This window comes from Cavia porcellus, unplaced genomic scaffold (genome assembly GCF_034190915.1).
Source record: "Cavia porcellus strain 051 isolate PalLab524CR breed Dunkin Hartley unplaced genomic scaffold, mCavPor4.1 scaffold_23, whole genome shotgun sequence".
Taxonomy (NCBI): domain Eukaryota; kingdom Metazoa; phylum Chordata; class Mammalia; order Rodentia; family Caviidae; genus Cavia; species Cavia porcellus.
The window spans coordinates 40,345,088-40,371,479 of NW_026947506.1; the positions used below are offsets into that span (position 1 = coordinate 40,345,088).

Below are 26,392 nucleotides of genomic sequence, written 5' to 3' on the forward strand. Positions count from 1 at the left end.
ACATAGTTTGGGGCAGACACCCATTATCAGTGCTGAGAAAAGGCTGCATTATGCTCTAAGGAAGCAGCCTTCCCCATCAAGCCTTACAGTTTTTTTTTTTTTTTAGCCAGGGGCTTGCTACGCAGTTCAAACTGGTCTTTAACTCACTTTGTAGCCCAGGCTAGTCTCGAGCTTCCAAGGATCCTCCTGCCTCAGCCTCCTGATTGCTGGGATTAAAGACGTGTGCCACCATGCTGGGCTCCCTACATTAATTCTTTGCCATGAGACTTGGTGTTAATCCCCAGGAGTGGTGGTGTATTTAATCTGGGTCAGGCCATTTCACTTGCTGCTCAGGATTATAACCCACCTACAGCTAATGCCACCAAAGTATTCGGTTTAAGACAGATCTGCCCGTTTTATGTGAAAATAGGACGCCTCTATCCAAAAAGAGGAGGAACAAATGTTTGTGTAGATAACGCATAATGAGACATCAATAAAGACTGGTGGGAGCAGAAAATGGTGGGAGCAGGCATTTTAAAATGGTTGCTCTATTCCCCAAACGCTCGTCCTTCCCAAGCCCATCTCCTGCGCGCGGAAGAGGCGAAACAACCTCTGAGAGGTCAGGCGGCGCGCCGAGCACTGGTCCGTGGAAGACCACTGCTGGACGCGAACTGGATTAGACCCATGAAACATCTGGAGGTGCGGAAACCTTGATGAGAGCCAGAGAACGCATTCCCTTGGCATTCCGAAAGCGCCACCAACCTCCAGACGCTCGGCTTGGTTCAGTTGGGCTTCCGTAGCTCCTCTCCCTCGCAGTTCTCGTTCCGAAAAGCGCGCGAGAGTTGTGTCCCCGCTCCTCCCATCATTCCCTTGTTTGTCCCTCCCTGCTTTCTTTGCTCTATTTCTAGCTCGCGACGTGCTGGGCTACTTTTGTGGTTAGGGTCCCTGCTGGGGGAGCGGTACCGGCGCGCGTGAGGGTTGCGCGCGCCGGTGCCCTCCGTTCTCGGTTGTCCCATTCTCTTCCCCTCTCTTTGGTGTCTTGTCCGAGAACCTCGTGTATCTCTCTCGCGCGTCCGGGTCGCCCGGAAAACAAGCCCGCCCTTGCTCGCGGCCAACGGCTGAGGCCGCTTCCAGGTGGGGGAGGGGGAGGGCTGAGGGAGGCAGCGAGGCTTAAGGGCTAGGACTTGCCCCGGGGTCACGGGTTTAGCAAGGGGCCCATGGACAAATGAAAGTGTCGGAGCTTCTGTCTGAGATGGCTGGGGCCTCGAAAGGCAGACCTTGCGGCGAGGGAGGCGGGCGTGCTATCTGCGGGAACGTCGTTTACCTTGTTCTTGTCCAACACCCTGCCCAACCCTCCCTGGGTCCCAGGCTCCATCGGACAGCGCCATGGGTGACAGCGATGACGAGTACGATCGAAGGCGCAGGGACAAGTTTAGAAGAGAGCGCAGCGACTATGATCGTTCTCGGGAAAGAGATGAAAGGCGGCGAGGGGATGATTGGAATGACCGGTAATTTTGTCTTGTTTGATTCCGTTCTATTTTACAGTCACTGTTTTTTGCGTTATTGTTTTATTAGGATGAACTGTAGTGAAAAGCCTTCTTGGATCGTTTTCTGTGGTTCTGCTTATTTGCTGTTGGTTAGAGAACTAGATGTGGCTTAATTTCTGACAAGTCCACAAGAGCATGGCAGTAGAGCTTAGAGTTTTGTGTTTGAGAAAACTCAACCTAGCACAAGCGCCAAAAGTGTGTCTCTCATTTTTGTAAATTATACTTTTAAAAGGTTGAAAAACTTTTTCAGCCTGAATACACAATTGACCAGACCAGAGAGGTTTTAATACTGGCTACTTGAAAGAAAAACATATATATATGTAGGGGGGAGAGAGAAATACCTATATGTAAATATAATTTAATTTTTTTTAAGCATTGAGTTTTACTGGCCTTGAAATCACTATGATTGACCTATCTCAGCCTCCTGAGTGCTGGGATTACAGGCATATGCCACTACGCCCAGCTTCTTTTTGGTTTTTTGAGACTGGATTTCTCCAGGTAGTCCAGCCCAGCCTTGAATTTAACTGTATTGCCCAGGTTGACCACTAACTTGTGATCCTCCAGCCTCAGGCTCCTGAGTGCTGGAATCACAGGCATGCTGGGATTTCATGGTGCACACCTGTAATTCCAAACTCTTGGGAAATTTGAGGCTGAAGGATCTCGAATTTCAGATCAGCCTGGGCAACACAGTTCTCAACAAACAAACAAACAAAATACACGTACAGAGACACACTTTCAGTGAGTGAATGCATAATCTCAAAGTGGAAACATTTTCCTAACAGTGAGTTTTAGTGGTAAGAATTTATTTGTTCATTATAGTTGAGAAAGTCAGTTTAGTAAGTTGCTAATCTGCAGTCAGTCTCCAGTAGTGGAGGCTTTGTAGGATTCTGTTTTCCGGCTTTTGTTGTTTGTTGTGTTCCCTGCTCCTCCTCCCATACTGGGAGCAAACTAATGACCTTACACTTGCCAGACAGGCACTTTTGTGGCTAAGCTAAATCACCATCTTTTTGTCTTTTTGTCTTTTTTTGGTCTTTTTGAGACAAGACTTTACTATGCAGTTCAGACTATCCTTGAGCTCACTTTGTAGCCCAGGCTGGCCTCAAAACTCACAGTGATCCTCCTGCCTCAACCTCCTGAGTGCTGGGCTTACAGGCATGAGCCCCCACACCTGGGTGTTTTTATCATTTTTTTGAGATAGGGTTTCAGCTAGACTAGCTTTAAATTCACTTTGTAACCCACGCTGGATTGAATTTGCAGCAATCCTGCTTCAGCTTCTGGAGTGCTGGGATTATAGGTGTCTACCACTATACCCCACCTAAAACTTTTTCTTCTGTATTTTCTTAGAAAAAAGGAACTCAAGGTATTTTTCTAAATTCTAGGTAAGATGAAATGTGGTTATTCCCTTTAGGAGCTTTCAGTATGGGGCTTGACTTGGAATGCGAAATGGTCTTGTGTGCATGGTACACTGTGAATATGTAAGAGGTGATGATGGTATAGATGGTAGGTATTGAAGCAGATACTGAAGATGGGTATAGTGCTTACTGGAGGTAGGTGTTAGGGAGAGTTGCAGAAAAATAATGATAAGCCAGGCTTAGAAAGACTAGTGGGAGTTTCCTAGACTCAGATGATGGGAACAGCTCAAGGTCATAGACAGAGGACCTTGTACAAAGGAGGATATCTTTTTGTTTTGTCTGGTTTTTTTTTTATCAGTACTCTGCTTTCAAGGCAGTGCTTATGCCGCTGAACTAAATCCTCAGCTCTGAGCTCTTGAGTTTGGTCAGTGTAGTGGTTCTCACTTGTCTTCAAACTGTAGGGAGTCTGTGAGGATAAAATTGATTTTGTGGTAGACTAAGATACAGATGTTTTCAGTGACAGTGCAGTAGCAGCGGTGCTAATGCTTTAGCACAAAACCGGGAAAATGGCACCAAGGTTAAAAAAAACAGCAAAAAACAAGAAACAGTTTTGCTTAACTATTCTTTTTTTTTTTTGGTCTTTTTCGTTTTTATCAGTACCAGGGATCAAACTCACGACTGCCTGCTTGCAAGGCAGGCACTTATGCCGCTGGGCTAAACCCCCAGCCCCCTGCGTAACTATTCTTGATAGGGCAACAAAAAGTTTCATTTTACTAAATTGGAATCTTGGCTACATTGGTTGTTTGTCTTTTTGAGACAGGGTCTCACTATGCAGTTCAGGCTGGCCATGAGCTCACTTTGTAGCCCAGGCTGGTCTTGAACTTGCAACCACCCTCCAGCCCCAGCCTCCCGAGTGCTACGATTAGGGGTGTGTGCCACCATGCCTGGGACTACATTGTTTTTCAACGAGGCAAAGTGAAAAGTATGCATAGTGGATCCTACTGAATATAGGACAGTGGTTACTTTGGGCAAGAGGAGTTGGGTGATAGAGTTGGGAGAATTGAACTTTTTTCCAGCTGATGCTGTTTTTACTTGAAAGAATGACTGTCTAGGTATTCATACTGTGTTTGAGTATTGGGCAGACATCTTGAAAATGAATAAGAGACTTGTTAGAGGATAATTGTTGCCAGTGGTGAAGTGGCCTGTTATGGATTGTGTTTCGATGTCCCCTCAAAGCCTCATGTGGTCATAAGTAGCTTTTTCAGAGGTAGATGAATCTAGTGGGTGATTGGTTCGTGGTACAATGCTAGGTTAAGGGTGGGTGATTATTAAATTGGTCCACTGATGTTTTTGCACCAATCCCAGTACCCTGGATACAGTGTAAGGGACAGAAAGAAGCTCCTTGCTTGCTGTGCTACCTTCTGCCCACTGTAAGCTATTTCTCCTCTATGAGGCCTGTCTGCCATGCCACCCTGCCTTAGAGCCAGCTGATTATGGGCTGAAATCTCTACAAACTGAGCTGAATAAACCTTTCTTCCTTTAACTTGTGAGTGTTGGATATTCTGTCTCAGCAATGGGAAAAGTAGGACATAGAATTTTTCAGTGAATACTGAAATTTTGGAAAACTTGTATCTACTGATGTAAGCTTGATAGTTTTCTAGTACAGTTATACCCGAGTTCATGAACTTAATTTATTCTACAATTTTGGAAAAGATGGCCACATTTGTATTGTGGAGAAATGAAATATGGCTGCCATTGTGTTTGTCATACGAGTTTGCAAACAAAAACAAAATTTTGCCAAACACATCTGTTTGGCAACCAGATTGTTTGCAAACAAAAGCATCTGTGAACCAAGGTACAACTTCCAGAAGACAAAAATAGAACACTAATGGAGATGATATTTTGGTATTGTACAGTGATACATGTCAAGAGCTGTTAAAAAAGAGCAAGGTAGAACAATTAATTTTAAACCAGATGGTCACCAGTGTGGTTTTATATTGAACATTCCAACTAACTTTTAAGAGTGTATCTCTTGGGGCTGGGGATTTAGCTCAGCGGCATAAACGCCTGCCTTGCAAGCAGGCAGTCGTGAGTTCGATCCCTCATACCGATAAAAACGAAAAAGACCAAAAAAAAAAGAGTGTATCTCTTGCCCTGGTGTGATGGTATATCCCTATAATCTCAGCACTTAGGCAGCTGAGGCAGGAGGATCCCTGCAAGTTTGAGGCTACTACATACATAGTGAGTTCAACTACACAGCAAGACCCTGACTAAAAACAACAAAAAACACAAAAACTACCGGTGCAGATATCCAATTCTCAGTCCTTTGGAAGCTGAAGCTAGAGGATTGTTTGAGCTTAGGAGTTTGAAGAGGAAATTGTAGGCCAGATAATGAGACCCTGACTCTCTATTTTTTTGGTACCAGGAATCGAACACAAGACCTTGTGCTTGCAGGCAGGTACTGTGCTGCTGAACTATATCCTCAGCCCACAAGCAGTTTGTAATTTTTTGACCCTCTTTTAAGGAAAAAAAAAAAGGAAACTACCTATTGTTGAGATCTGTCATTATCTAAAAACAAAAAAGAATATCCCAAGTTATTTGAAGAGTCTTCTATTAAAGCATTGTCTTTTTTTTCTTTTTTTTTTTTTTTTCTTGAGACAGATTTCTCTGTGTATCTGAGGCTGGCCTGGAACTGCTAAGTGTTGTGATTATAAGAGTGTGCCACCTTGCCTGGCTTCTAAAGTGTTTCTTTTTATGAATCAGTGTGAGGGCAGATTTTCTTTTCTTTCTTTTTTTGGGGAGGAGGAGAGAGACAAGGTATTGCTGTGTAGTTCAGGCTGGCCTCTAACTTATAGTAATCCTCCTGCCTCAGCTTCCTGAGTTCTGGGATTACAGGGATGCATTGCCATCCTTGGCTCAGATTTTCTTCATGCTTGTCCACCAAACACAAGAAACCGAATGTAGAAACTGTCTTCTGTTAAGCCAAATTGAAGGGATGAGTAAAATGTAAAAATAGTACATTCTTTTCAGTAATTTTTTTGGCAGAAAATAATCATTTTTCATGAATTGCAATTTATATTAACATATGATTTTAAGATGTATAAGCCTAAAATTCTCTGGAACCAGAAGAGACCTAGAATAGCAGAGGCAATCCTGGGAAACAAAGATAAAATAGGGGTATCACAATCCTTGACTTGAAATTATAACTATAAAGCTACTGTGATAAAAATGTGTGGCCAAAAAAAAGCAGACCTGAAGATCAGTGGAACAGATTAGAAGATGGAGAAACAGTTACTCAAGACACATTAAGGCACCTTATCTTTGACAAAGGTGCAAAACACATTCACTGAAATGTGAATTCACGTTCACCATTTTAATAAGTGGTGCCTGACACATTTGGCTCTACACATGCCAAAGATTAAAACTGTATCCATATCTTTCACTATGTACTAAGCTTTAAAAAAAAAATTTCTTTTGTTGTTAAGATGGGCCCGAGAAAGTCCGTGTCCTGGTGGAAAGGCTGGGGTTCTTAAGGTGGTTTACTTGCAGTTAAGCAAGAGCATATGGCATGATCAGATTTGTGTTCAACCATGATTACTTTGACAGTAGAGAAGGAAAGCAGAGGCAGAGTAAACACTAATGCTAGGGAACTGATGGGCTTGGACCACTCTGGAGATGGCAAAGGCAGCACAGCTTTGATAAGCTGTAGGTGGAAGGTTAGCAAGATTGCGGTGCCATTGGTGGAGAAGACAGTGGTGCTTAATATCTGGGCAGACCTTTGGCCCCTCAGTGATAGGAACGATAGGGTCATTTCTGATGTGATGGATGAATCTGAGGAAGCTGATTTTTGGTAGGGGATTCCTCCCTTGATCCCTTCCTAGTGGTGGGGCTGGTGCCTACTAGCAAAGGATTTATAAGTGGGAGTGGAGCATGGGAAAGAGGCTGGGCTGGTGGACGTCAGAGGTATTAGTTCGGGGGTGGGGCTGGAATGACAGAAGTAGATGAGAGGCTCTAAGAGTGTAGTTTGGTAGTTTTAGGCTTCTGGTGTGTTATGTCAGTCTCATAGGAGGTGCCTGCTCAGGAGTGTGGTCTTGGCCTATCCATCTATGCCTTTAATGACTTGATGCCGGTTCCTGCCTCCAGGGAGTGGGACCGTGGCCGAGAGCGGCGCAGTCGGGGTGAATATCGTGACTATGACCGGAATCGAAGGGAGCGCTTCTCTCCTCCCCGCCATGAACTCAGCCCTCCACAGAAGCGCATGAGACGAGACTGGTGAGATGGCGTCGGTATCTCTTGTGTTTAGCCTCAGCTGTCTGCCCTCATCCCTGCTGAAAGCTTGTTTCCTGTTCTGAGACCACCTATCCCATTGTTTCCCATGTGTGTGCCTTCCTCTTGCTCTTCGTGCTCTGGTGAGATGGTTCTGGTTTCTTCTCTGACGTTTGTGTCCCCCGCCCTCAGGGATGAGCACAGCTCTGACCCATACCACAGTGGCTATGAGATGCCCTATGCTGGGGGGGGTGGGGGCCCAACTTATGGCCCCCCTCAGCCCTGGGGCCACCCAGACGTCCACATCATGCAGCACCATGTACTGCCTATCCAGGCCAGGTAAAGACCTGGGGTTCTGGGATTCTTGGGAGAAGGGAGTTGGCAGGCTTGGGGCATGGCTTGGGGTTGATGAGCACCCCAGCTAGAGCCTGGGAATAGATTAGATACCCAGGAATGCTTTGTGCTGGGGTGGCATCCATGGGGGGCGCAGAAAGGGGGCAGCTGTCTACTTAGCCACCCAATGCCCCCGTACACACCGGCTTCCTGACTGGCCCCCCAGGCTGGGCAGCATCGCTGAGATTGACTTGGGTGTGCCGCCGCCAGTGATGAAGACTTTCAAGGAGTTCCTGCTGTCGCTGGATGACTCTGTGGATGAGACCGAGGCTGTCAAGCGGTATAATGACTACAAGCTAGATTTTCGAAGGCAGCAGATGCAGGATTTTTTCCTGGCTCATAAAGATGAGGAGTGGTGAGTGCCCCAACTTCCTTGCCACCTTTCTCCCGCATGTTTCCCTGGCTTTGCCAGTGGAGCTGCAGCCCTGTCCTCTTCCCATTTTCCCCAATCCAGAACTTCCTGGGGTGGGGGAGGGGAAGCATAACAGCATTGGCTGATGGGGTCTCCTCTTACTTCAGTGACTGCCACCCCCCCCATCTCCCTTTTCCACTGTCCTCACTGGGACATCTCCAGGCAACTGGCCAGAGCCACCTGGCCCCTTGGGGCAGCAGACAGACTGCTTCCCACTTGCTGGTATTGGGTCATTGTCATCCCCGATCACCAGGACCCTGTGGCATCCTCCCAAAAGCGACGAGTGAATCCAGACAAGAAAAGCAAAGATCTCAGGGTCATTTGGCAGAAAAAGAATTTTAATTTTTTTTTCCTTTTGTGGATGTTTTAATTTTAATCAACCATCTTTTCCCCCCTTCCTGCTCCTCCTCCTCATCCTCTTTCTGCTCCTCCTCCTTGAAAAGAGCCAGAACTGGGAACTACACCCGCTCATCGACGGAGCTCGGAGCAAACCCACCTCCACCCCCACCATACCCAGCCCATACATGAGCCCCTGGGCTGAGCCACCTGCCCCGGCCAGGCAGACAGGCAGGGTACTGCTGTGCACAATGCAGCAGTCTAGCTGAATGTGATTGCTCAGGCAGTTAGTCAGTCAGGGCCCCCACCGCGGAGCCCCGCGGGGGCGGGGCATCTGGGCCGGGAGCCCCAGCCAGGAGCCAGCCGGTGCCCACCAGCCAGCATGGGCCCTGGGCGCCACTAGTTAAATCTTGAGCTCTGTTTGACCAAGCAGCCAAGGTAAAGATCCTGGAGGTGATGCCTGCGGCTTTCCTTTTCTCTGCTCAACTCACGGTTCTGTTTTGTCTTCACTGTCCTTCCTAACTGCTCTCTGTGTCTTGGTACCAACTTCATTTACCTTTGTTTTTTTTCTGTCTCTGTCCCCCATGTTCTGCCTAATATTCCCTTTCTTTTTTAGTTTGTCTGATCTTCAGTTTTTCCCATTTTGATTTCTGGGCCTTTCTCACACTTTGTTCTTGTCTCTCTCTCTCTCTCTCTCTCTCTCTCTCTCTCTCTCTCTCTCGCTCTCTCTCTCGCTCTCGCTCTCTCACTCTCGCTGTTCTTCTCATACTCCTAATTTCTCCTGTATTCTTCCCCCAAGGTCCTATTGAAATGTTTTATTTTTATGTTTCACCCTAACCCTCCAGTCCCCTCTCTCTGTCCCTGAGGCTTTATGGGCACTTTGGTTCTCCCTCTGGTCTTTTCCTGTCCCTTCACCAACCTTGCTGATCTTCCCAAGTGGGGAGAAAGATGTCCTGCCTTTTGGCTATTTCTGTCTGGTGCACTTCAGGTTTCCTTCTGTCTTCCACCTAGGGGTGGAGGGAATTGGCGGGAGCCGGAATGACTGTAATCTGGGATTGGCAATGAAAGGGAGGTTCTTTGGGGGTCAGCTGTTTCTTTAGCCTTCCTCCCTGGAGCTTGGGAAATTACACTTTTTTAAGGTAGTGTTTCCCAGAGACTGAGCCGTAAATCTGCCTCTCCAATCCTGGCCTCCCCCTGTAGGCACTGATCTTCCCAGATCCAGAGCTCTTAGTTCCTGGCTCTCCCCCATGTTGTTGCAGAGCACAACCTGTGGTTCCTTTTGGGGTGTTGGGTGGTTCTAGTGTACCCCTTTCCCTAATCTCTCTGCTTTATGACCTTTTGTGGGTGTGAGAGGATGGGAGCTATGGCCTGTCTTTTCTGGGCCCCTCCCTGCATCCTGGCCCCAGCCTCTGCTGACTATTTTGTCTCTCCCTCCCCTGCTTCCATCCTAGGTTTCGGTCTAAGTACCACCCAGATGAGGTGGGGAAGCGTCGGCAGGAAGCCCGAGGGGCCCTGCAAAACCGACTAAGAGTGTTCTTGTCCCTCATGGAGAGTGGTTGGTTTGATAATCTTCTCCTGGACATAGACCGAGCCGATGCCATTGTCAAGATGCTGGATGCGGGTGTGTGGACTGGGGAAGGTGGAGGTGCTCAGGTGACCATGATCCTGGTTGGGAAGGGGAAGCAGATTGACAGAAGCTGGGCTCTTGATGATGTTCTTTGCTGTCTTTGTGAGTAGCTGTGATTAAGATGGAAGGAGGCACAGAGAATGATCTACGTATCCTGGAGCAGGAGGAGGAGGACGAACAGGCGGGAAAGCCTGGAGAGCCCAGTAAGAAAGAAGAAGGCAGGGCTGGAGCAGGCCTGGGTGATGGAGAACGCAAGGCTGGTGATAAGGATGACAAGAAGGAAGATGGCAAGCAGGTCAGACTGGTGGGATCCAGAGGAGCTGGAGCTAGAGGGCGCTGTGGGGGCGGGGGAGGTGCAACTCAGGTCTGCTGGAGGGAGCTCTGGTAAAGGTAGGGGAGGTGAGACATCCCCAGTGACGGGCTCAACCTGCAGGCAGAAAATGACAGCTCTAATGATGACAAAACCAAGAAATCTGAGGGTAATGGGGACAAGGAAGAGAAGAAAGAAGACTCTGAAAAGGAAGCTAAAAAGGTAAGGTGTCCCTTGCATGGGGCCAATATTCAGGCAGGGGCCAGGGTTACCCTACTCAGCTCCTCCACTGTGGCTCCCACAGAGTAGCAAGAAGCGGAACAGGAAGCACAGTGGCGACGACAGCTTTGATGAGGGCAGTGTGTCTGAGTCTGAGTCTGAGTCTGAGAGTGGCCAAGCTGAGGAGGACAAAGAAGAGACAGGTAGGCTGCATAAGGATGGGGCGAAGGGGAAGGTTGGTTAAGTTTGTGGGGAGACGATACTGGTTTGGGGGTCAGTAACAGCTTTTCTGCCTGCCCCACGAAAATCAATACTAAAACCTCACCAACTCCTACCACTTCCTCATAGAAGAAGCACTTAAGGAGAAGGAGAAGCCTAAAGAAGAGGAAAGGGAGAAGCCCAAAGATGCCACAGGGCTGGAATGTAAGCCCCGGCCTCTGCATAAGACATGCTCCCTCTTCATGCGCAACATTGCGCCCAACATCTCCCGGGCTGAGATCATCTCTGTGAGTGTATTGGGAAATGTATTGGGCAGCCATCCTGGGGTATGGAGAAAAGGCAGTGTGGTTCTGCATGTTACCTAAACAGTCCCTTTCCCATGGGCCCCTGTTTTTCAAGACTGCTTGCATCCTGTCTATGAAGTGTTGGGGTGTTTAAGCCCTTTGTTGGTTTTTCCTTGCCCAAGGATAGGGTTAAAATGAAATGCCCCAGTGGGCTGGAGGAAGGAGTGATTCTTTGAATTACTGAATGGAGTTTCTGTTCTCCCTCCTCCTTGCAGCTTTGTAAAAGATACCCAGGTTTCATGCGTGTGGCACTGTCAGAGCCACAGCCTGAGAGGAGGTAAGGAACTGTGTACTGCAGTTCGAGGGGATTGGTTAATGGCCCACACCACCTCCATCCAGGAACAGCGATGTTCTTTCTTTCTCCTGTAGGTTTTTCCGTCGTGGCTGGGTGACCTTTGACCGCAGCGTTAACATTAAAGAGATCTGTTGGAACCTGCAGAATATCCGAGTGAGTGCTGGGAGTGGGATTATAAAGAAGAGAAAACATGGCTCTGTGTCTCCACTATGATTTCTGACTCCCTTGTCCCTGTGTTCTGTCCACTTTCATGCAGTTACTCTGCTCATGTTAACTGTCTGATCCTGTCTGAGGCAGGACTTTTGTGGTCCCTGTCCTGAAGGAGCTCACAGTCTTAAGTCACTGGTGGTTTTCAGTCTGTGAGCTGCTGTTGCAGTTGATGTTCAGTTTATTTCTTTTGGTTTTTTCCCTCTCTGGTTTTTTGAGACAGGGTCTCACTATGTAGTGCAGGCTGTCCTTTAATCCACTATGTTTCCCAGACTGGTCTCCAACTTGAGATCCTTCTGCTCAGTCTCCCTAGTGCTGGGAAAACAGGTGTCTGCCACTATGTCCAGCTGGCCAATTTTCTGATTTTATCTTCCTTGCAGCTCCGTGAGTGTGAGCTGAGCCCAGGTGTGAACAGAGACCTGACCAGGCGTGTGCGCAACATCAATGGCATTACCCAGCACAAGCAGATAGTGCGCAATGACATCAAGCTGGCGGCCAAACTGGTCCACACGCTGGATGACAGGACCCAGCTCTGGGCCTCTGAGCCAGGGACACCTCCTCTGCCAACAGTCAGTGACTCCCTGGGGGACCATTTCCAAAGCAACCGACACCACCATCTGTACTCTTACCCCTGACCTCACTTGCTCTTTGACAGTCAGTGCCCCCTTCTGCCTACCCACCACCTCACTTGTTTGTGCTTCTCTGGGTGCACCACCTCTGTTTTCCACTACAATATACCAGAATCTGTGGGCTGGGGTGGGGCAAGTACAAGTGACAGCAGAGGTGACAGTTCCATCAAATGAGCCTCGCATCAAGTGAGCCTTGCTCCTCTCCCCTGCCTTCACTTGTGGTGGTGACAGGTTCCTGCCCTGAGGGGACGTTGCCTCTGCCTTTTCCCCCCACAGCAGAGTCTGCCCTCACAGAACCCAATCCTGAAGAACATCACTGACTACCTAATCGAGGAAGTGAGTGCTGAGGAAGAGGAGTTGCTGGGGAGCAGTGGGGGGGCTCCCCCCGAGGAGCCTCCGAAGGAAGGGAACCCAGCAGAGATCAATGTGGAGCGGGATGAGAAGCTGATCAAGGTGCCAGCTGTTACCTTGCAGTGGGGATGGGAAACATGGCTTTGTGGGGGGTGAAAGGATGTGTTACTTTTTTTTTTCCCCCCCTTTTGAGTCAGGGTCTCACGTGTAGCCCAGGCTGGCCTTGAACCTGAGGCTACCCTCCTACCTCAGCCTCCCAAGTGCTGGGATTACAGATGTGTGCTACCACACCTGGCCCTAGTTACTTGTAGCAGTTTCATAGCTGGCTTCAAGGCAGGGCAGCATAGCAGAGGAGGATAGTTGAAGGAGAGAGACACACACAGGCAGATCAAGGGAAGGGGGAGGGAGATAGACTTTTCCCAGTCACTGCCCCAGTGACCCACCTGCCACCAGCTTCAGCCCTTAAATTGCGTTTAGCCATAAACTCGGCAGTGGTGTAATTCTTGAGAACCACACCCACGTGATCTGATCACCTCTCCAAAGCCCACCTGTGAACATGAGGCTTGGAGGGACATAGATACAGTCAAGGGGCCAGAGAGGGGACCCATGGCTTTTGTTTCTTTAGGTTTTGGACAAGCTCCTCCTCTATCTGCGTATCGTGCATTCCCTCGATTATTACAACACCTGCGAGTACCCCAATGAGGACGAGATGCCAAATCGCTGTGGCATCATCCACGTCCGGGGGCCCATGCCTCCCAACCGCATCAGTCATGGCGAAGGTGCCCGCCCACGCTCCCTGTTCTTGAGACCCTGTCTGTGTGCGCTCTTCCCAGCTTTTGCTGGTCTTTGTTGGCAGAACTCTGCCACCCTCTCCTGTCCCTTTTCAGCCTGCCTTTCTCTGCTTCCCACCACAGTGCTAGAGTGGCAGAAGACCTTTGAGGAGAAGCTGACTCCACTGCTGAGTGTGCGGGAATCCCTCTCTGAGGAAGAGGCCCAGAAGATGGGCCGCAAAGATCCTGAGCAGGAAGTGGAAAAATTTGTCACATCCAATACCCAGGAACTGGGCAAGGATAAGTGGCTATGTCCTCTCAGTGGCAAGAAGTTCAAGGTCTGAGATGTTAAGAGAATTGGCCTGTGAGAATGGTGGGAGGCAGGGCTGGGGCCTGAAGCCACCTAAAGGCCTGGGGGGGAAGATGCCAGGGGCTTGACCGAAGGGAGGCTGTCCCCCTCCAGATTGGGTCGGATTGGGGGAGCCCACATTACTTGCTGCTCCGTCTTGATCATTTCCTCTCTACTCAGGGTCCTGAATTTGTGCGCAAACATATCTTCAACAAACATGCAGAGAAGATTGAGGAGGTAAAGAAGGAAGTAGCATTCTTTAACAACTTCCTCACGGATGCCAAACGCCCAGCTCTGCCAGAGATCAAGCCGGCCCAACCCCCTGGCCCTGCCCAGAGTAAGATACGATCCATGAGGGTATGGGGGTCTGGTGCATCTTTTGATTATGCAGTATTCCTTTTTTTAACATGTCATCTCTTACAAGTTTCTACCACATACTGTGGCTGCACTCCTTAGAAGCGCCCCCCCCCCCCCCCCGCAGTAATTCATGTCCCTGTCTGTATTGTACTCCCCCCAGGTCTGACTCCGGGACTCCCCTACCCACACCAGACTCCCCAGGGCCTGATGCCCTATGGCCAGCCCCGGCCTCCTATTTTGGGCTATGGAGGTAAGTGTGGGCAGGGCTGAGAGGGCTTGGTGATTGGTACTAGAAGGAAACGGGCTGAACACTGGTCTTGTTCACAGCTGGTGCTGTGCGCCCTGCAGTCCCCACAGGAGGCCCTCCATATCCGCATGCCCCATATGGTGCTGGCAGAGGGAACTATGATGCTTTTCGAGGCCAGGGTGGCTATCCTGGGAAACCACGCAGCAGGTGAGACTGGGTGAGATGTCCAAGCCCTTTGCCTCCTGCGCACAGGGCCCTCAGGTCTCATCACCTTTGCTCTTGCAGGATGGTTCGAGGAGACCCAAGGGCCATTGTGGAGTATCGGGACCTGGATGCCCCAGATGATGTGGATTTCTTTTGAGCCGTCCACTTTCCTCCATTCTATACTTCTTCCTGCCTTGTCTCGTCAGCTGAGAACTTTTTTGTACGAACAGCTTACTGCCAATAAAAGCACTAAAGTAGTGACTCTTAAATCCGAAGTTGGGTGTGTTGTATACCTTTTCATATCCTCCCAAACATCAGCTGGGGCCATGGTTAGCTGGGCCTGGACACTTTATTATTATGAAGTTCCCTCTTCTCTGCTGGGACACTTGAGAAGTAAACAGTTTCAGTCCTGGGTATGCTGATGCTTTTCAAAGTTACAACTGGTTAGGCACAGGTTGTAGAAAGAGCAGGGATCAAAGGCGCTGTTCACCTCTCGCCAGCCCACCCACCCTGCAGCCTGTAGTTCCCTAGGGTTCTTCGGAGTGCCCCAGTAGTGAGGGTCCAGTATCAAGACGTAGGCTTCGGTGTCTGGCCCCATGCAGACGCCCAGCAGGGCCTTGGCTTGGGCATCGGCATCCCCTCCCACCATCACAGGGCCGCCGCCCCCCGCGAAGTGAGAGTAAAGCCTCTCCAGCTCACCGCAAAGACCCGCTCCACGGGGTGCGTGGCACAGGCGCCCCAGGGGTCCTCCGAAGTGCGCGAGGCAGAGGCTGGCCTCCACGCAGCCGATCCAGCTCCGGGAGCCCCGGAACCCGCGGGGCTTGTCGCCCATATCCTCCAGGGCTGCCTGCACGGCGTCCAGTCCAGGCACGCCCGTGGCCTGGCCCTTTGGCCACGAGCACAGCGTCTGCAGCGTGCGGTAGCCACAGCCCCAGCCACGGTCATCCAGCCCGTCGCAGCCATAGTGATAGTAGAGGTAGTGGCCCGAGAGGACAGCCAGGCGGGCAGGGCCGCGGCGCGGTGGGACCAGGCCCAGGTGCACGTCCTGAAGCAGCTCCAGGGCGGCGGGAACTGCAGCGCTTCCTCTCGGACCCCGGTCTTCTACCAATTGCGGGCAGGAAGGGTGTGCTGGGCTGTGGCACTTTCTCCGGGGGTGTCAGAAATTAGTGCAGCACTGAGTTAGTGCCACACAGATACAGCGACCACTAGGCTCCCATAATGCACTGCCCGCCCGCCTATTGGCTTCACTGCGCAGGCGCGGGCTCTTCTCCCATGGGGCGGTGTTCGACCTGGCGGCTCTCGAGCGCGCAGGCGCAAAGGCTCCTTGGACTGGGCTGATCCTACTTGCAGCCCCTAGACCTGCACTGCCTTTGCTTCTCCATCCCGGCGCCCCGCCCCCGTTCCCAGTAGCGCGCACTCCGGTGGCTATAACAGTTTATTGGCAGCCCAGAGGGGCGAAGGCACCGCGGGGTGAAGGGGGGTGCTCGGCCCGAGACATGCAGAGGACGAGGAGCCCCGGAGGGAAGTCAGGGTCAGACGGGCAGGGTCTGGGACTCGTCTGTTATATCCCTGCCCTTCAATAAATAGTATATACAGCTGCGGGCGGGGCCTGAGGACGTGGGGTCCCGCCGGGGTCACAGGTCTGAGCAGCGGTCCTGCTTGCTGTAATGGTCGAACTGGTTCTTCCAGTGCACCATGTAGGAGCTCCAGCGGTGGAACTCAGCCTTCCACTGGCGCTCCGCCTCGTCCAGCGTGTCTGCGGCGGGAGCCCGGCGGGGCGGGAGGAGGCGCACAGAGGACAGGGAGGGGCGTGAGCGCAGGGGCGACACACGGGGCGGGTGAAGGGGGCCACGTGGGATAGTGGAGAGAGGATCAGGAGAATGTAGGCAAGACGGCAGAGGCAGGATGAGGGAAAGGGCGGGGCCGGAGGAGGATGGCAAGAAGCAGACAGGAGGAGGAAGTGACCGGAAGATAGAGCCACACGGATGGAAACAGAAGGGAATGGGTTGGTGGGGAGAAAAAGAGAAAGAAGCAGAAATGGTTGACGGTTGTAGCCCACTGTGAGGTGCTATCCAGCCCCAGGTCCTTCCTTTTCCCCCAACATCAGGATCAAGCTCCAAAGGATAATTGTATAAAAATAAAAAATTTAAATTGCTTTTTCATTTCCATTTAAACAAAGGTAAGTCCCTGAGGCCTGTCCAGTGTGTGTGTGTAGGAGGGGGTTCTGGGTCCCTAAGAAGCGCCCTTCCCCACAGTCTGGCCACGCTTTAGAGGAGGGGACAAGAGGCTATAGTCACCGCCGCAGGAAGAGGAGGAGAAAGGGTAACAGGGGTAGACCAGGCCTGGGCCTCGGGACAGCCTCCCCATGGGCGGGGCCTGGGCAGGTGCTGGGAGCCTCGGAGGCTGGGGGAAGAAGAGAGGGTTACACCCGGCCAGCTCCTCCTCCCCTCCTGCATCCCCTTTTCTCTCCGCGTACCGGTGGCACTGAGCAATTTGGGCAGGAAGCGGTTCCAGAAGGCGCATGCCTGGGCGCGCAGTCCCCTCCGCACCTCCAGCGGCCGCAGGTTGAGGCTCACGTACTGCTGCGCTCCTGTCGTGTATGCGGGCCACTGAGGGGCCCTGGCGTCGCGCGGGTCATTGGGGTCCCTGCGAAGGGAGAGGCAAGGCTCAGCTCCATGCAAAGGCTTGCGGGGCTCAGACGAATGGGGAATGGAGATGAGGACACGGCAGATGTGTCCCCTTCCTAACCCTGGGGCTTCTGCAGCCCCATGGAGACCTCCCAGTCATGCAGCCTGATTCCAGTTCTTTCTCTTCTCCAGTGTCCTGTCTCACCTAGGAGTTTCCCCTTTCCTCCTGTGTACTCTCTCTTTTTTCCTTTGCCTCAGTTTTTCTATTCCTGTCTTTATCTGTTTTCCTTCCATTAAAAAAAAAAACCAAAACAAGCATACAAAAAAAGGGCTACTTTTGATTGAGTCGAAAAGTGTGTAATTCAGGCACAGCTGTCTCAGCGAGCATCATTTCTACTTTGGGCAACCCCAGTCTGATGCCAGATTTACTGCCCCCTTTATTTAGACAGAAAAAACAAAGGGAGAAAGCGAGAAAGAATATAAATCACTGCTGGTCCAACTTGATTTTACAACCCTCTCCTAACTACTGGATCTCCTTTGTCTTTATCTCTGTCTTCCTCTGTCCCTGTCCTTGACTCTTAAGGGGGTCCCCACTCTGCCTCACACCTTTCTCTGTCTCTCCTTTGTTTCTTTCACTCTGTCTCCTTTCCTCTCCTGCCTCCCTTCCTCACTGTGTGCCCTCCCCACCCCATCCCTGCTGACCCTGTGCGGGCAAAGTTGGCCCAGTATCTCATCATCCGCTGGGCAAAGATTTTCTCCTCCATGGTGTAGTTCAGCGAAGGGTCCAGGGGGAGTCCAAAGATGAACTCAATCTCATAGCCGTGGGGCACCCCCATCCAGAGGGGCCAGGTGATCGTGGAGGCACGGTGTTCAAAGACATAGGCATAAACTCGGGCGCCCTGGGCAGCTAGTCGCCCAGCCAGCTGGGCTACTGGGCACACGACATTGTGGTCGCCCACCACAGCACTCATGGCATCCCTTAAGCGTGCTGGGTCCTCAGGATGCAGCCAGTCCGTGTAATGCAGGACCACAGCCTCAGCCGCCAGGTCGCTCACCTGGGGGACTCCGATGCGTACTCCAGCCAGGAACTGGGCCCGGCTGATGAGAGATTCGTTGTCTTTGCTGAAGCCTGGGGCCCCGTAAACCAGAAAATAGGACCCCTCATCCTTCACCACACCCACCAGCACCTGGGAAGGGGAGGGACAGGACGGACAGGGTACAGACAGACAAGAAGACAAAGAGACAGACAGACAAAGAGCCAGAGAGGTACACAGTTACAGATCCAGAACTACAGAGGAAGAGAGCAGGAGACTGGGGAAGGGACAGAGAGAAGGAAAATATACCCACTCTTTCCCCCTCTGCCCCATGACTACTCTGGGTTTTACACTCAGGGGAGGGAGATGGCCAAGATCCTAAGCTTGGACCTCTGAGAGTGGATCTGCAGGAGCCCCAGGCAGGGTCCCTGACGGGGGAGGGACAGCCAAACCCCTAGGAACCATCTCCACCCCTGCCAACCACTAGTCAGTCACCTGCAAGCCGTGGAAATCTCCAGCATTGATGAGGGCCTCAGGCGTGTCACTAAGGAAGTCTCCATCCACAACAGGCACAAAGGAAAACCGGAAGATGCTTTCCTGGGGCAGCACATGCCACTCGTGGTCCACCAAGTCCTGAGCTGGCCGTGTTCGCAGGCAGGCTACCAATTCTGTGTCATTGCCTCCAGCGCCGCCTGGGGGACAGCCTACAAGACGGGCTAGCAGAGTGGCCCTGCGGCGGGCCTCTCCCATGCCTACTGTGGCCCAGGGCCCATTGGGTGCGCCGCTCTGCAGCACAACCCTGTGGAAGAGGCTCCGGCTGAGGGGGGACAGTACGTGCATACCCACAGAGGCTGCACCTGCGCTCTCCCCAAATAGAGTCACTGATGTGGGGTCCCCTCCAAAGGCTGCCACATTCTCTTGCACCCACTGCAGTGCCAGCCTCTGATCCAGCAGACCCACATTGCCTGGTGCCTCTCGACTCCCTGGCAGAGCCAAGAAGCCAAAGGTTCCCACCCGGTAGTTCATAGACACCAACACTATCCTCTCTGCCTGTGTCAGGAAGCGGCCATCATACACATCCAGGGAGGAGGCCCCGCTGTAGAAGCCACCCCCATAGATCCAGACAAGGACAGGGAGAGGGGATGCAGGCCGAGGGTATGGTGTCCATACGTTGAGGTAGAGGCAGTCCTCACTCAGCTCACGGTTAGGGTTCCACATCTCGATGCCCTCAAAACCGGGGTACAAGGTGTCCACATATTGGTAGCAGACACTAGGGAAGGTTGTAGCATCTAGCACCCCTGACCAGGGCCGCTTGGGCTCTGGTGGCAGAAAGCGTCGGGGGCCCACAGGTGGCTCTGCAAAGGGGATGCCCAGAAAAGCGGAGACAAGGCCACCAGGAGCCTTTAGGCGGATGCCCCGCAGCCGGCCCCCTTGAACTGTCACCAGCAGCTCTGGGTCTTCCCGGCCCTCAGCCCCCACTCCTCCTCCCAGGAGGGAGAAGAGGAAGAGGAGTGGGGAGGCCAGGGAGGTCTTGTGCTGGGGACACCACCAGGGCCTCATGGCTGCCAGAGCAGGCAGGCGTCTGCTGAGAGAAAGAAAAGCAGAGTGAAGGCTGGAGGCAGCAAGGAGGGAGAAGATTAGGTAACAATCTTGCCCAAGGGTTATCTCCCAACTGCAGAGGAGGTGGGGCAGGTTGGCAAGAGGAGAGAAATAGAGGGAGGGAAGAAGACAGGCAGAGGCAAGGTCACCAGCAGGCAGGCAGGCAAGAGGGGACAGAGATCAGGCGGGTGCACACCCCAGACAGATGCACAGAGATAAGACGCGCCAAGGCATACCCTCCCCTGCCCGCAGGGCCCACTGCCCTCACCTTGTCCCCTTGCTCTATAGCTTAGGCTGGGCCCCGTGCATGCAGTGCGGGTACCAGAGACCGCAGTCCACGCAGGGGCCACGGGACAGGGGCGGGGCCCTCGCTGTTGGGTGGCACCACTGGGAGAGCTTGAAACGGCTTCAAGGCACAGCTGTCCTTCCTTGGTTGGCCAGGGCCAGGGCCCTGGGGGAGTGGGTTGGGCATTCAAGTGTGGGAGCCCTAGGTCCTGGGGTACCCTAAATCCTGTCTCCTCCACAATGCGCCACACCCTTCAGCGCCTCCTTTGCTGTCTGGCTCTGAGCTCTGGTACCCGCCGGTTCCTATCAGTGGTTCTGTACCCCGCCCCCCTTACCCGATATGACGAAGGCCTAGCCCACTTGGATGCTAGCCATGGTCCCCCAGTCTAGAGCCCCGGCGCGACAGACGTTGCAGTGCACGCCGTCGCCAGCGGGGGGCAGTAGAGACTGAGGAGAGAAAGGCTCTCCCCGCCCCGAGACCCGGAGCCGGGAACTTGGGGTGGGGGTCTAGGGGCTCGCGGGCATCACAGAAGAACCTGAACGGCAAGCCAGGACGCCAGTGTTCCAGGAGCTCTGGAGATCCCCGGCTGTAGGGGCGAGGACGCTATTTTGGGGCAGCAGCTGCTGTGGTTCCGGCATCTCCAGCCAAGGGATCAAAATTCCCCAGGTCGGAACTCCCCCCGCCCCCTCCCGGCGATTACCCCTCACCCAGTCTCCGACGCTATGAGCTGGGGTGCTGGTACTGCTGGAGATTAACTAGGAAACCCGAGTGGGGCTAATTATAACTCGGGGCTTCCGCTGAGCCTCCCCTTCCCCCCAACTCCAAAAAAAAAAAAAAAAAAAAAGAGAGAGAGAGAGAGAGCGAGAAAGAGACGGTGTCTCCTAGGGAGGGAGTTCCTGGGCCTCAGAGGGGCCTGGGCTGGACGCTGCGCAGGGGTCGCGGCCCTGGTTACGAGCGTCTGGGATGCAGCCAGGCGCCAAGAACCTGCGCAATTTGGGCTCCACTCCAAACAGGGGTCGTCTACCAAAGTCCCCAGTCTCGGGGGGCAGTGGGGAAGGGGATCTCTGGGGTCTCTGCAGGGACGCGGGTGGAGTGGCGACAGCTGGCCCCGCGGGGAGTGGGTAAGTACGCGGCGGCCGAGGAGAGTTACGGAGGAGTACGCGGCGGCGAGGGGCGCGCTGGGCGCCCCTTTTGAGGGCCTACATCGCTCCGGGAACACGCGATTCCCGTGGCGCCGAGGGGCCGCCGGCCAGGGAGGGTCCCGGGCGGGGCAGAGGACTCACCTGAGGCGGCCGAACTGGGCCGGGGTGCGCCGGGAGCTGCAGGCGGCCGCTCTTCCCCGGCGCAGGCTGAGCCGACTGCGACAGCCGCCGCCTCCGGCCCCCCGCACACACCCCTCGGGCCGCGCGGCGCCCCCGCCCGCCCCCGCCCAGTCTCCGCCCCCGGCCCTGCCCGCTCCCCGGGTCGCCACCTCCCCTCCACGTCCCTCCCTCCGAGCCGGGACCCCGGGGCCCAGATGCACTGTGACAGACACTGCCAGACAGATGGACACGACCCAAAGACCCGCACTGGTGGGGCAGATACCCAGATGACAGACGGACCGAGGCACACGCGGGCAGGAGACAGTCTCCTGTAGTGACAGACACAGACAAACTGACTTTCACAGACGGAGGACACAGGGACAGCCTCGGTGGAAGCCGGGAAGTTAGAGCAAGAGCCGAATAAATGAGCATCTCTAGCCACTACACAGTCAGGGGTGGCGTGGGTGGAGCGACACGTGAAAGTGGGGATGAGGACCCCCTCAGGATGCCACGGTTGGTGCAAACGACGTAGGATATGCCTGGGGATGAGGAGACACCTGTAGGAATGGAGATGGGAATATGAGATCTCAAGGGGCAAATGAAGGGAGCTCCCATGGAGGATGGAGAACCCCATGGGGAGGAGGGGGTGACACGGGGACATCTGAGAAGATAGGCCAGAGGTGCGCGCAAGGCTGTGGGGCGAGGCTGCAGCAGTGGAAACTTCCGGAAGCCCCGCGGGTGGGCTTGCGCCACTGGTTCCTTCACGGGTGACCTCGGACTTCGTCACCAAGGTCCGGCAGGGGCATGACATCACCAGCCCAAGCTTTCATTGGTCGCAGCGGCCAGCAGGTGGGAGCGGCCTGGTCTCTGCGTTCCCCCCAACCCATCCCCCTCACCAGCTCGGAGTAGCCAGAGCCGCGCAGAGCCCCCGCACCCCACCCTCCAGGGGTTACCCATGGGGAGAGTGGTGCCACGGCGGCGTCCCCGCGCCCGAAGGGACGCCAGGAATAGTGTGCAGAATTGCACCCACAAGACTTCAGGGCGCAAAAGGTCTACCCGCGGGGGGCGACGGGGTCGGTGCACCAGGCAGCTGTGGGAGACCAGTCTGCATGGGCGAGCGTCGCGACGTGCGTGCGCGTTCGCGCGCAGTGATGCGGGACGCGGCGTGGGCGTGCGGGGACGCGCTCGTATGCTCGTTCTGGCGACCCCGCTCCCCTCCAAGCTCCAAGCATGCGTCCGCCACCGGCAAGGAGCGAAGGTCGGAGATTTCGGGGACTCGCGGCAGACGGTGGCGCCCTTTCCAATCCATAGTAAATCCCGGCCCTGGGACGCGCGGTTCCTAGCTCTCCAAACCAGGAGATTCCCTAGCCCGCCTGCTGCGCGGGAACGGATGCCCGCAGGCCTGGCATATACAGGCGGGGACAATTAGCGCCAGGTTCGCTCAGCGCTCGTTGAAGGTGGACGCTAGATGGCACCAAAGACAGCCTCTCGGACTTCGGAGTCTGGGTGCGGTGCGGGGATAGGGGTGGTGGGAGGGAACGTTGGAGATGCACCCCCCTAGCTGTCATTTCCCTGGTCTCCGCGCTCTCCTTTTCAGGCACCCCGAGGCTCTGTCCTCCACATCGAGGTCCCCTGCGTTTGCCTTTTTGCGTCCTGGACCCCTCCTCGAGGACTCCGTGCTGGCTAGACCGTGTCACCTACTAAAGAGCAGGCCTAAGGGCCAGGGCTGTGGTTGGAAACGGTTTAGGCGCTGCTGCAGGAGTAGTAATTATGCATTATTAGCAAGGTGCAAACAAACGGTGAGAAAGCATGAGGCAGAAGCTGTGGAATTTGGAGCCCTAAGGCCCTGCTAATGTTAGAGTCTTGCCCTTCTGTCACTCCAAGACAGCCAGTTGTAGGACAGGCCTGTCACCTAATCTCTATGACCATAAGTTTCTGTGGAGATGGCCTGGACAGCTTATTGCCCAGGGTTATCACTGGCTAACGATAGCTTAGCAAGTGGAAAGACAGGACAGACTCAGGGGACAGGTCACTGTTGGTCCAGGTCCAGGTCCAGGATGTGATGCTGGAGTCAAGGACAGGACACCAGGGTGGGCAGGAATCCCCCAGGGAGCAGACTATACTTAGCTGGGCTGGGGTTAGTGGCCTTAGCCAATGGGAATGGTGCCCAGATGTCAGCAGCGCCTGGAGCGGAGAGCTGGGACAGAGGCAGCTGCTGGTATTGGTGGGACTGGCATCCATGAGGTGGTTTCTGTGGGACTCTTTAGTTCCTTTCTCGGAGGCTTCAAGAAGCAGCAAGCAGGAGAGGGAAAGGGCAGTGGGGTTTCGAAGACGCTTGACACTTAGGGATAGTGTCCAAGCACCCAGGAGCGTTAGGCTAGAGCTGCACATTGGAAACCTGAAGGGCAGAGTGTCTGCAGCACAGGGGCAGCTGGGGTCCACCTGCAGGGAGCCCTGGTCCGCTGCTCCACCTCTGACTGGTGGCCCAGAGCCAACTTGTGTGTCCTGAGCCTGCATTTTGTCCCAGGATTCTGAGGAGGGGGAGGCCGTGAAGCTGCTGTCCTCATCTCTGAGGGTTTTTACATTTGTAGTGCACCCTACTCTTGCTGTCCAGAAGAGCCAGGCTAAGAAGCGCAGATGTCAGGAGATCCACGGGGTTCCATGGACTTGCCCAGGGCTGCTGTCAGTGAGATCTCTGGAGAGTTGCACTCTTTGTGCAGGCCTCAGTTTCCCCACGTGCCAAATGATGGATTGGACTTGAGAGTGTGTCACATCACAAGGGTCTGCAGAGGGGCTGGTCTGTTTGCTGTTGGGTGTGACCCTCAGTTCTTTGCCAAGAGGTTGAGCTCGGGCCACAGGAGGAGAAATGTTGGCTTGGGTGGCCCCGGGTCCTTCAGCACTGACCTCCCTAGGTCAGCAGGAGGTGCTGTGGGACACCAGATGGATAAGACTGTGACCTTGCTCATAGAAACAGGATTTCCAAGCACACTCTTTCTTTTGCTGAGTTTCCCCAGCCTTTTGTCACACAGCGGTCAAGCCAGCATCACCAGGACACCTTTCCCCTATAGATTCGTTGTCACTTCCTGACATCCTCAGTGTCTCACCCTGCATGGCTCCCCAGGGGTGCCTTTGATTCTTGCAATCTTCTTATGCTGCTTCTGGCCTTTCAGGAATCGATGATCTTGCATCTGCTATCTGCTATGGGTTCTGCTGGTTCAGAGAACCCCCACCTCTCTTGTAGTTCTTGTTTCTCCCTGCTAACAAAAAGTATTCTCACCTCCTCTGTTTATTGGTTAAGATTTTACTCAGCTATATGAAACCAAACCAAACAAACAAACAGTGGCTTAAAGAAAATAAATAGAAATTTTACACAAGAGAGACCCACAACTTGGCCATGCGGAGGTGGCACGGTGCCCTTGATATCAAAGACACGCACAGCACTTGAGTTTACATCCCCCCCCCCCGCCAGAATGTAATTCTAAGGTCATTGACATTATGAAGGTGGCTCAGAGATGCAGCCTCTGTCCTGATCGCTGTGTAGATAAGATCTAGATGAGGCTGTGCTAATATTGGGAAGAGAGAGTGGATACTAAGGGGCAACTTACATTTGCCTGCCTTTGCCAGTCAGTGCAACAATGAAAACGCGTCTAAAATCTCTCAACCCCTATTTCTCTCAGGAACACCCTCTCCGTTTCTGTGATTTGCTCCCCCCTCCCCAGCTGCTGCTCCAGGAGGTATATTGATGCACCTCCGTGCCGCGAGGAGGTTATCCACTAGAGGGCACTGTTGGAATGTGTGCGGCTCACGAAGGAGGGGCGTCTGGAGCAGAGGCTCCTAGGGCAGAGGCCTCTGCACACAGGGGTGAGGGTACACAAAGGGCCCCTGACCAGATAGATTGTCTTGGCCCTGTGGCGCGGGCCTTGTCCCAGATCAGGGGTGAACAGATTGGTGAGGCCAAGACGTCCTAGGCTTCCCTCGGGGGCTCTGGATGCGGTCATTACCCAGCCCCCTGGAAGCAGGTTATTGCTTGACAGTGAGGGATCCCTGATGCCATGTTAGGGACTTTCCTCCTCACCTCCCTCCTCCCTAGCTCCTGCATCCTCTGCTTAAACTGGTCCTAGAATTCCAGGGTGGGAGTGTAGCTCAGTGGTCAGGTGCTTGCTTAGCAAGGGAACGGCCCTGGGTTGCATCCCTAGCATTGAAAAAACCAAATATTCCTAGTTGCCATGGTTCCAGGTTCCAAGTTACTATGGTTCATCCTCCCGTTTGTATTTTTTTCTCCCTTTTAACTAGTTTTGAGCATTTCACACTTTTTATTTTTCTTCTGGGTGTGGGGCTGGAACCCAGGACCTTTGCATTGAGCTGTATCTCCAGCCTCCTTTTTAATTTTCAGGCAAGATCTTACCACGTCTCTAAATTGCTCAGGCTGGATTCAAATGTGGGATCCTCCTGCCTTCACCTCTCAGAGTGCTGGGATTACAGGCATGCACCAACATACCCAGCCATTTCGTACATTCTTAAAGCTTGTGACTGGATAGACTCACATTTTTATCATTTTGTTTACCATTATTTCCTGTGCAGTTAAAACATTCTGTTGTTTTGTCAGGACCCTTCTCTAGCTGGAGATGGGAGCCACATGAGGTTTGCACATGTGTTGGGGACTGATTGGTATCTTTTCAGGCTCCTTATCTGCCTGTGAGCTTTGTTTAATAGCTCAAAGGAGGGGCCAGTGACATAGCTCAGTGGCACAGTGCCTTCCTGGCAAGCACAAGATCTTGAGTTTGATTTCAGGTACAAACAAACAATGTGCTCTGAAAGTTGTGTAATAGGTGTCCTTGATGTCAGGATTATCAAGAAGGAAAGCCGGGCATGGTGGTACATGTCTGTAATCTGTGCACTCCGGGAGGCTGAAGCAGGAAGACTGAAAGTTAGAGCCCAGCCTGGGAAACTCAGTGACTTTGCAAGACTCTGTCTCAAAATAAAAAAGGGCAGGGAATATAGCTTAGTCTGAAGGCCCTGAGTTCAAGCCCTGTACTGTGAAGAAGACGACAGGAGTGGGGGCTGGGGATTTAGCTCAGCGGCATAAGCACCTGCCTTGCAAGTGTGCGGTCGTGAGTTTGATCCCTGGTACC

General features: G+C 53.1%; 5 protein-coding genes across 14 annotated transcripts in view; 2 read left to right on the plus strand and 3 right to left on the minus strand.

Moving 5' to 3' along the window:
- Positions 1 to 857: 857 nt before the first annotated feature.
- On the plus strand, positions 858 to 14,688 carry Srrt (serrate, RNA effector molecule). 8 transcript variants are annotated; one of them, XM_013152664.3, is made up of 20 exons: positions 858 to 1,113; positions 1,348 to 1,487; positions 7,022 to 7,150; positions 7,337 to 7,483; positions 7,704 to 7,892; positions 9,737 to 9,906; positions 10,023 to 10,207; positions 10,346 to 10,444; positions 10,527 to 10,644; positions 10,790 to 10,947; positions 11,220 to 11,281; positions 11,374 to 11,452; positions 11,887 to 12,075; positions 12,412 to 12,588; positions 13,112 to 13,265; positions 13,401 to 13,594; positions 13,786 to 13,942; positions 14,111 to 14,212; positions 14,311 to 14,416; positions 14,495 to 14,688. In XM_013152664.3, exons 2-20 carry the CDS (start codon positions 1,366 to 1,368, stop codon positions 14,568 to 14,570), a joined length of 2,613 nt encoding a protein of 870 aa, XP_013008118.1. In that variant the 5' UTR covers positions 858 to 1,113; positions 1,348 to 1,365; the 3' UTR covers positions 14,571 to 14,688. The 8 variants fall into 8 exon arrangements, with proteins under 8 accessions (XP_013008118.1, XP_063090312.1, XP_013008119.1 ...); XM_063234242.1 differs by having other exon boundaries at positions 14,123 to 14,212; XM_013152665.3 differs by having other exon boundaries at positions 12,415 to 12,588.
- Positions 14,689 to 14,743: 55 nt separating this feature from the next.
- On the minus strand, positions 14,744 to 15,740 carry Ufsp1 (UFM1 specific peptidase 1 (inactive)). Its single transcript, XM_013152541.2, has one exon. It carries the CDS (start codon positions 15,243 to 15,245, stop codon positions 14,817 to 14,819), a length of 429 nt encoding a protein of 142 aa, XP_013007995.2. The 5' UTR covers positions 15,246 to 15,740; the 3' UTR covers positions 14,744 to 14,816.
- A 95-nt stretch (positions 15,741 to 15,835) lies between these two features.
- Ache (acetylcholinesterase (Yt blood group)) lies at positions 15,836 to 20,311 on the minus strand. Of its 3 annotated transcripts, none has more exons than XM_005003656.4 (5): positions 19,942 to 20,311; positions 18,570 to 19,659; positions 17,743 to 18,227; positions 16,890 to 17,059; positions 15,836 to 16,169 (listed from the first exon to the last, which is right to left on the minus strand). In XM_005003656.4, the coding sequence occupies exons 2-5, from the start codon at positions 19,632 to 19,634 to the stop codon at positions 16,048 to 16,050; spliced, it is 1,842 nt and encodes a 613-aa protein (XP_005003713.1). In that variant the 5' UTR covers positions 19,635 to 19,659; positions 19,942 to 20,311; the 3' UTR covers positions 15,836 to 16,047. The 3 variants fall into 3 exon arrangements, with proteins under 3 accessions (XP_005003713.1, XP_005003712.1, NP_001171362.1); XM_005003655.4 differs by having other exon boundaries at positions 18,570 to 19,656; positions 19,942 to 20,310; NM_001177891.1 differs by lacking the exon at positions 19,942 to 20,311 and having other exon boundaries at positions 15,958 to 16,169; positions 18,570 to 19,648.
- LOC134472509 (uncharacterized) overlaps positions 20,103 to 26,392 on the minus strand; it is a 31,322-nt gene continuing 25,032 nt past the window's right edge. The window contains exon 2 of the mRNA XM_063234243.1: positions 20,103 to 24,517. Within this exon, the coding sequence (XP_063090313.1) occupies positions 21,106 to 22,071 (966 nt within the window). The 5' untranslated portion in view covers positions 22,072 to 24,517 and the 3' untranslated portion in view covers positions 20,103 to 21,105. The remainder of the gene's footprint in view (positions 24,518 to 26,392) is intronic.
- Positions 20,487 to 26,392, plus strand: part of LOC101787314 (mucin-3A) — a 43,268-nt gene continuing 37,362 nt past the window's right edge. Inside the window, exon 1 of the mRNA XM_063234237.1 lies at positions 20,487 to 20,625. The gene's annotated coding sequence lies outside the window, so the exon portion shown is untranslated. The remainder of the gene's footprint in view (positions 20,626 to 26,392) is intronic.

Coding starts and splice junctions, on each gene's coding strand:
- Srrt (XM_013152660.3), top strand. CDS start 1,366: ATGGGTGACAGCGATGACGAGTACGATCGAAGGCGCAGGGACAAGTTT. Junction 10,208..10,345: donor AGAAGGAAGATGGCAAGCAG/GTCAGACTGGTG, acceptor CTCAACCTGCAG/GCAGAAAATGACAGCTCTAA. Junction 14,213..14,289: donor TCCTATTTTGGGCTATGGAG/GTAAGTGTGGGC, acceptor TCTTGTTCACAG/CTGGTGCTGTGCGCCCTGCA.
- Ache (XM_005003656.4), bottom strand. CDS start 19,634: ATGAGGCCCTGGTGGTGTCCCCAGCACAAGACCTCCCTGGCCTCCCCA. Junction 18,228..18,569: donor GAGATTTCCACGGCTTGCAG/GTGACTGACTAG, acceptor TCCCCTTCCCAG/GTGCTGGTGGGTGTGGTGAA. Junction 17,060..17,742: donor GCCAACTTTGCCCGCACAGG/GTCAGCAGGGAT, acceptor CTCCCTTCGCAG/GGACCCCAATGACCCGCGCG.
- Ufsp1 (XM_013152541.2), bottom strand. CDS start 15,245: ATGGGCGACAAGCCCCGCGGGTTCCGGGGCTCCCGGAGCTGGATCGGC.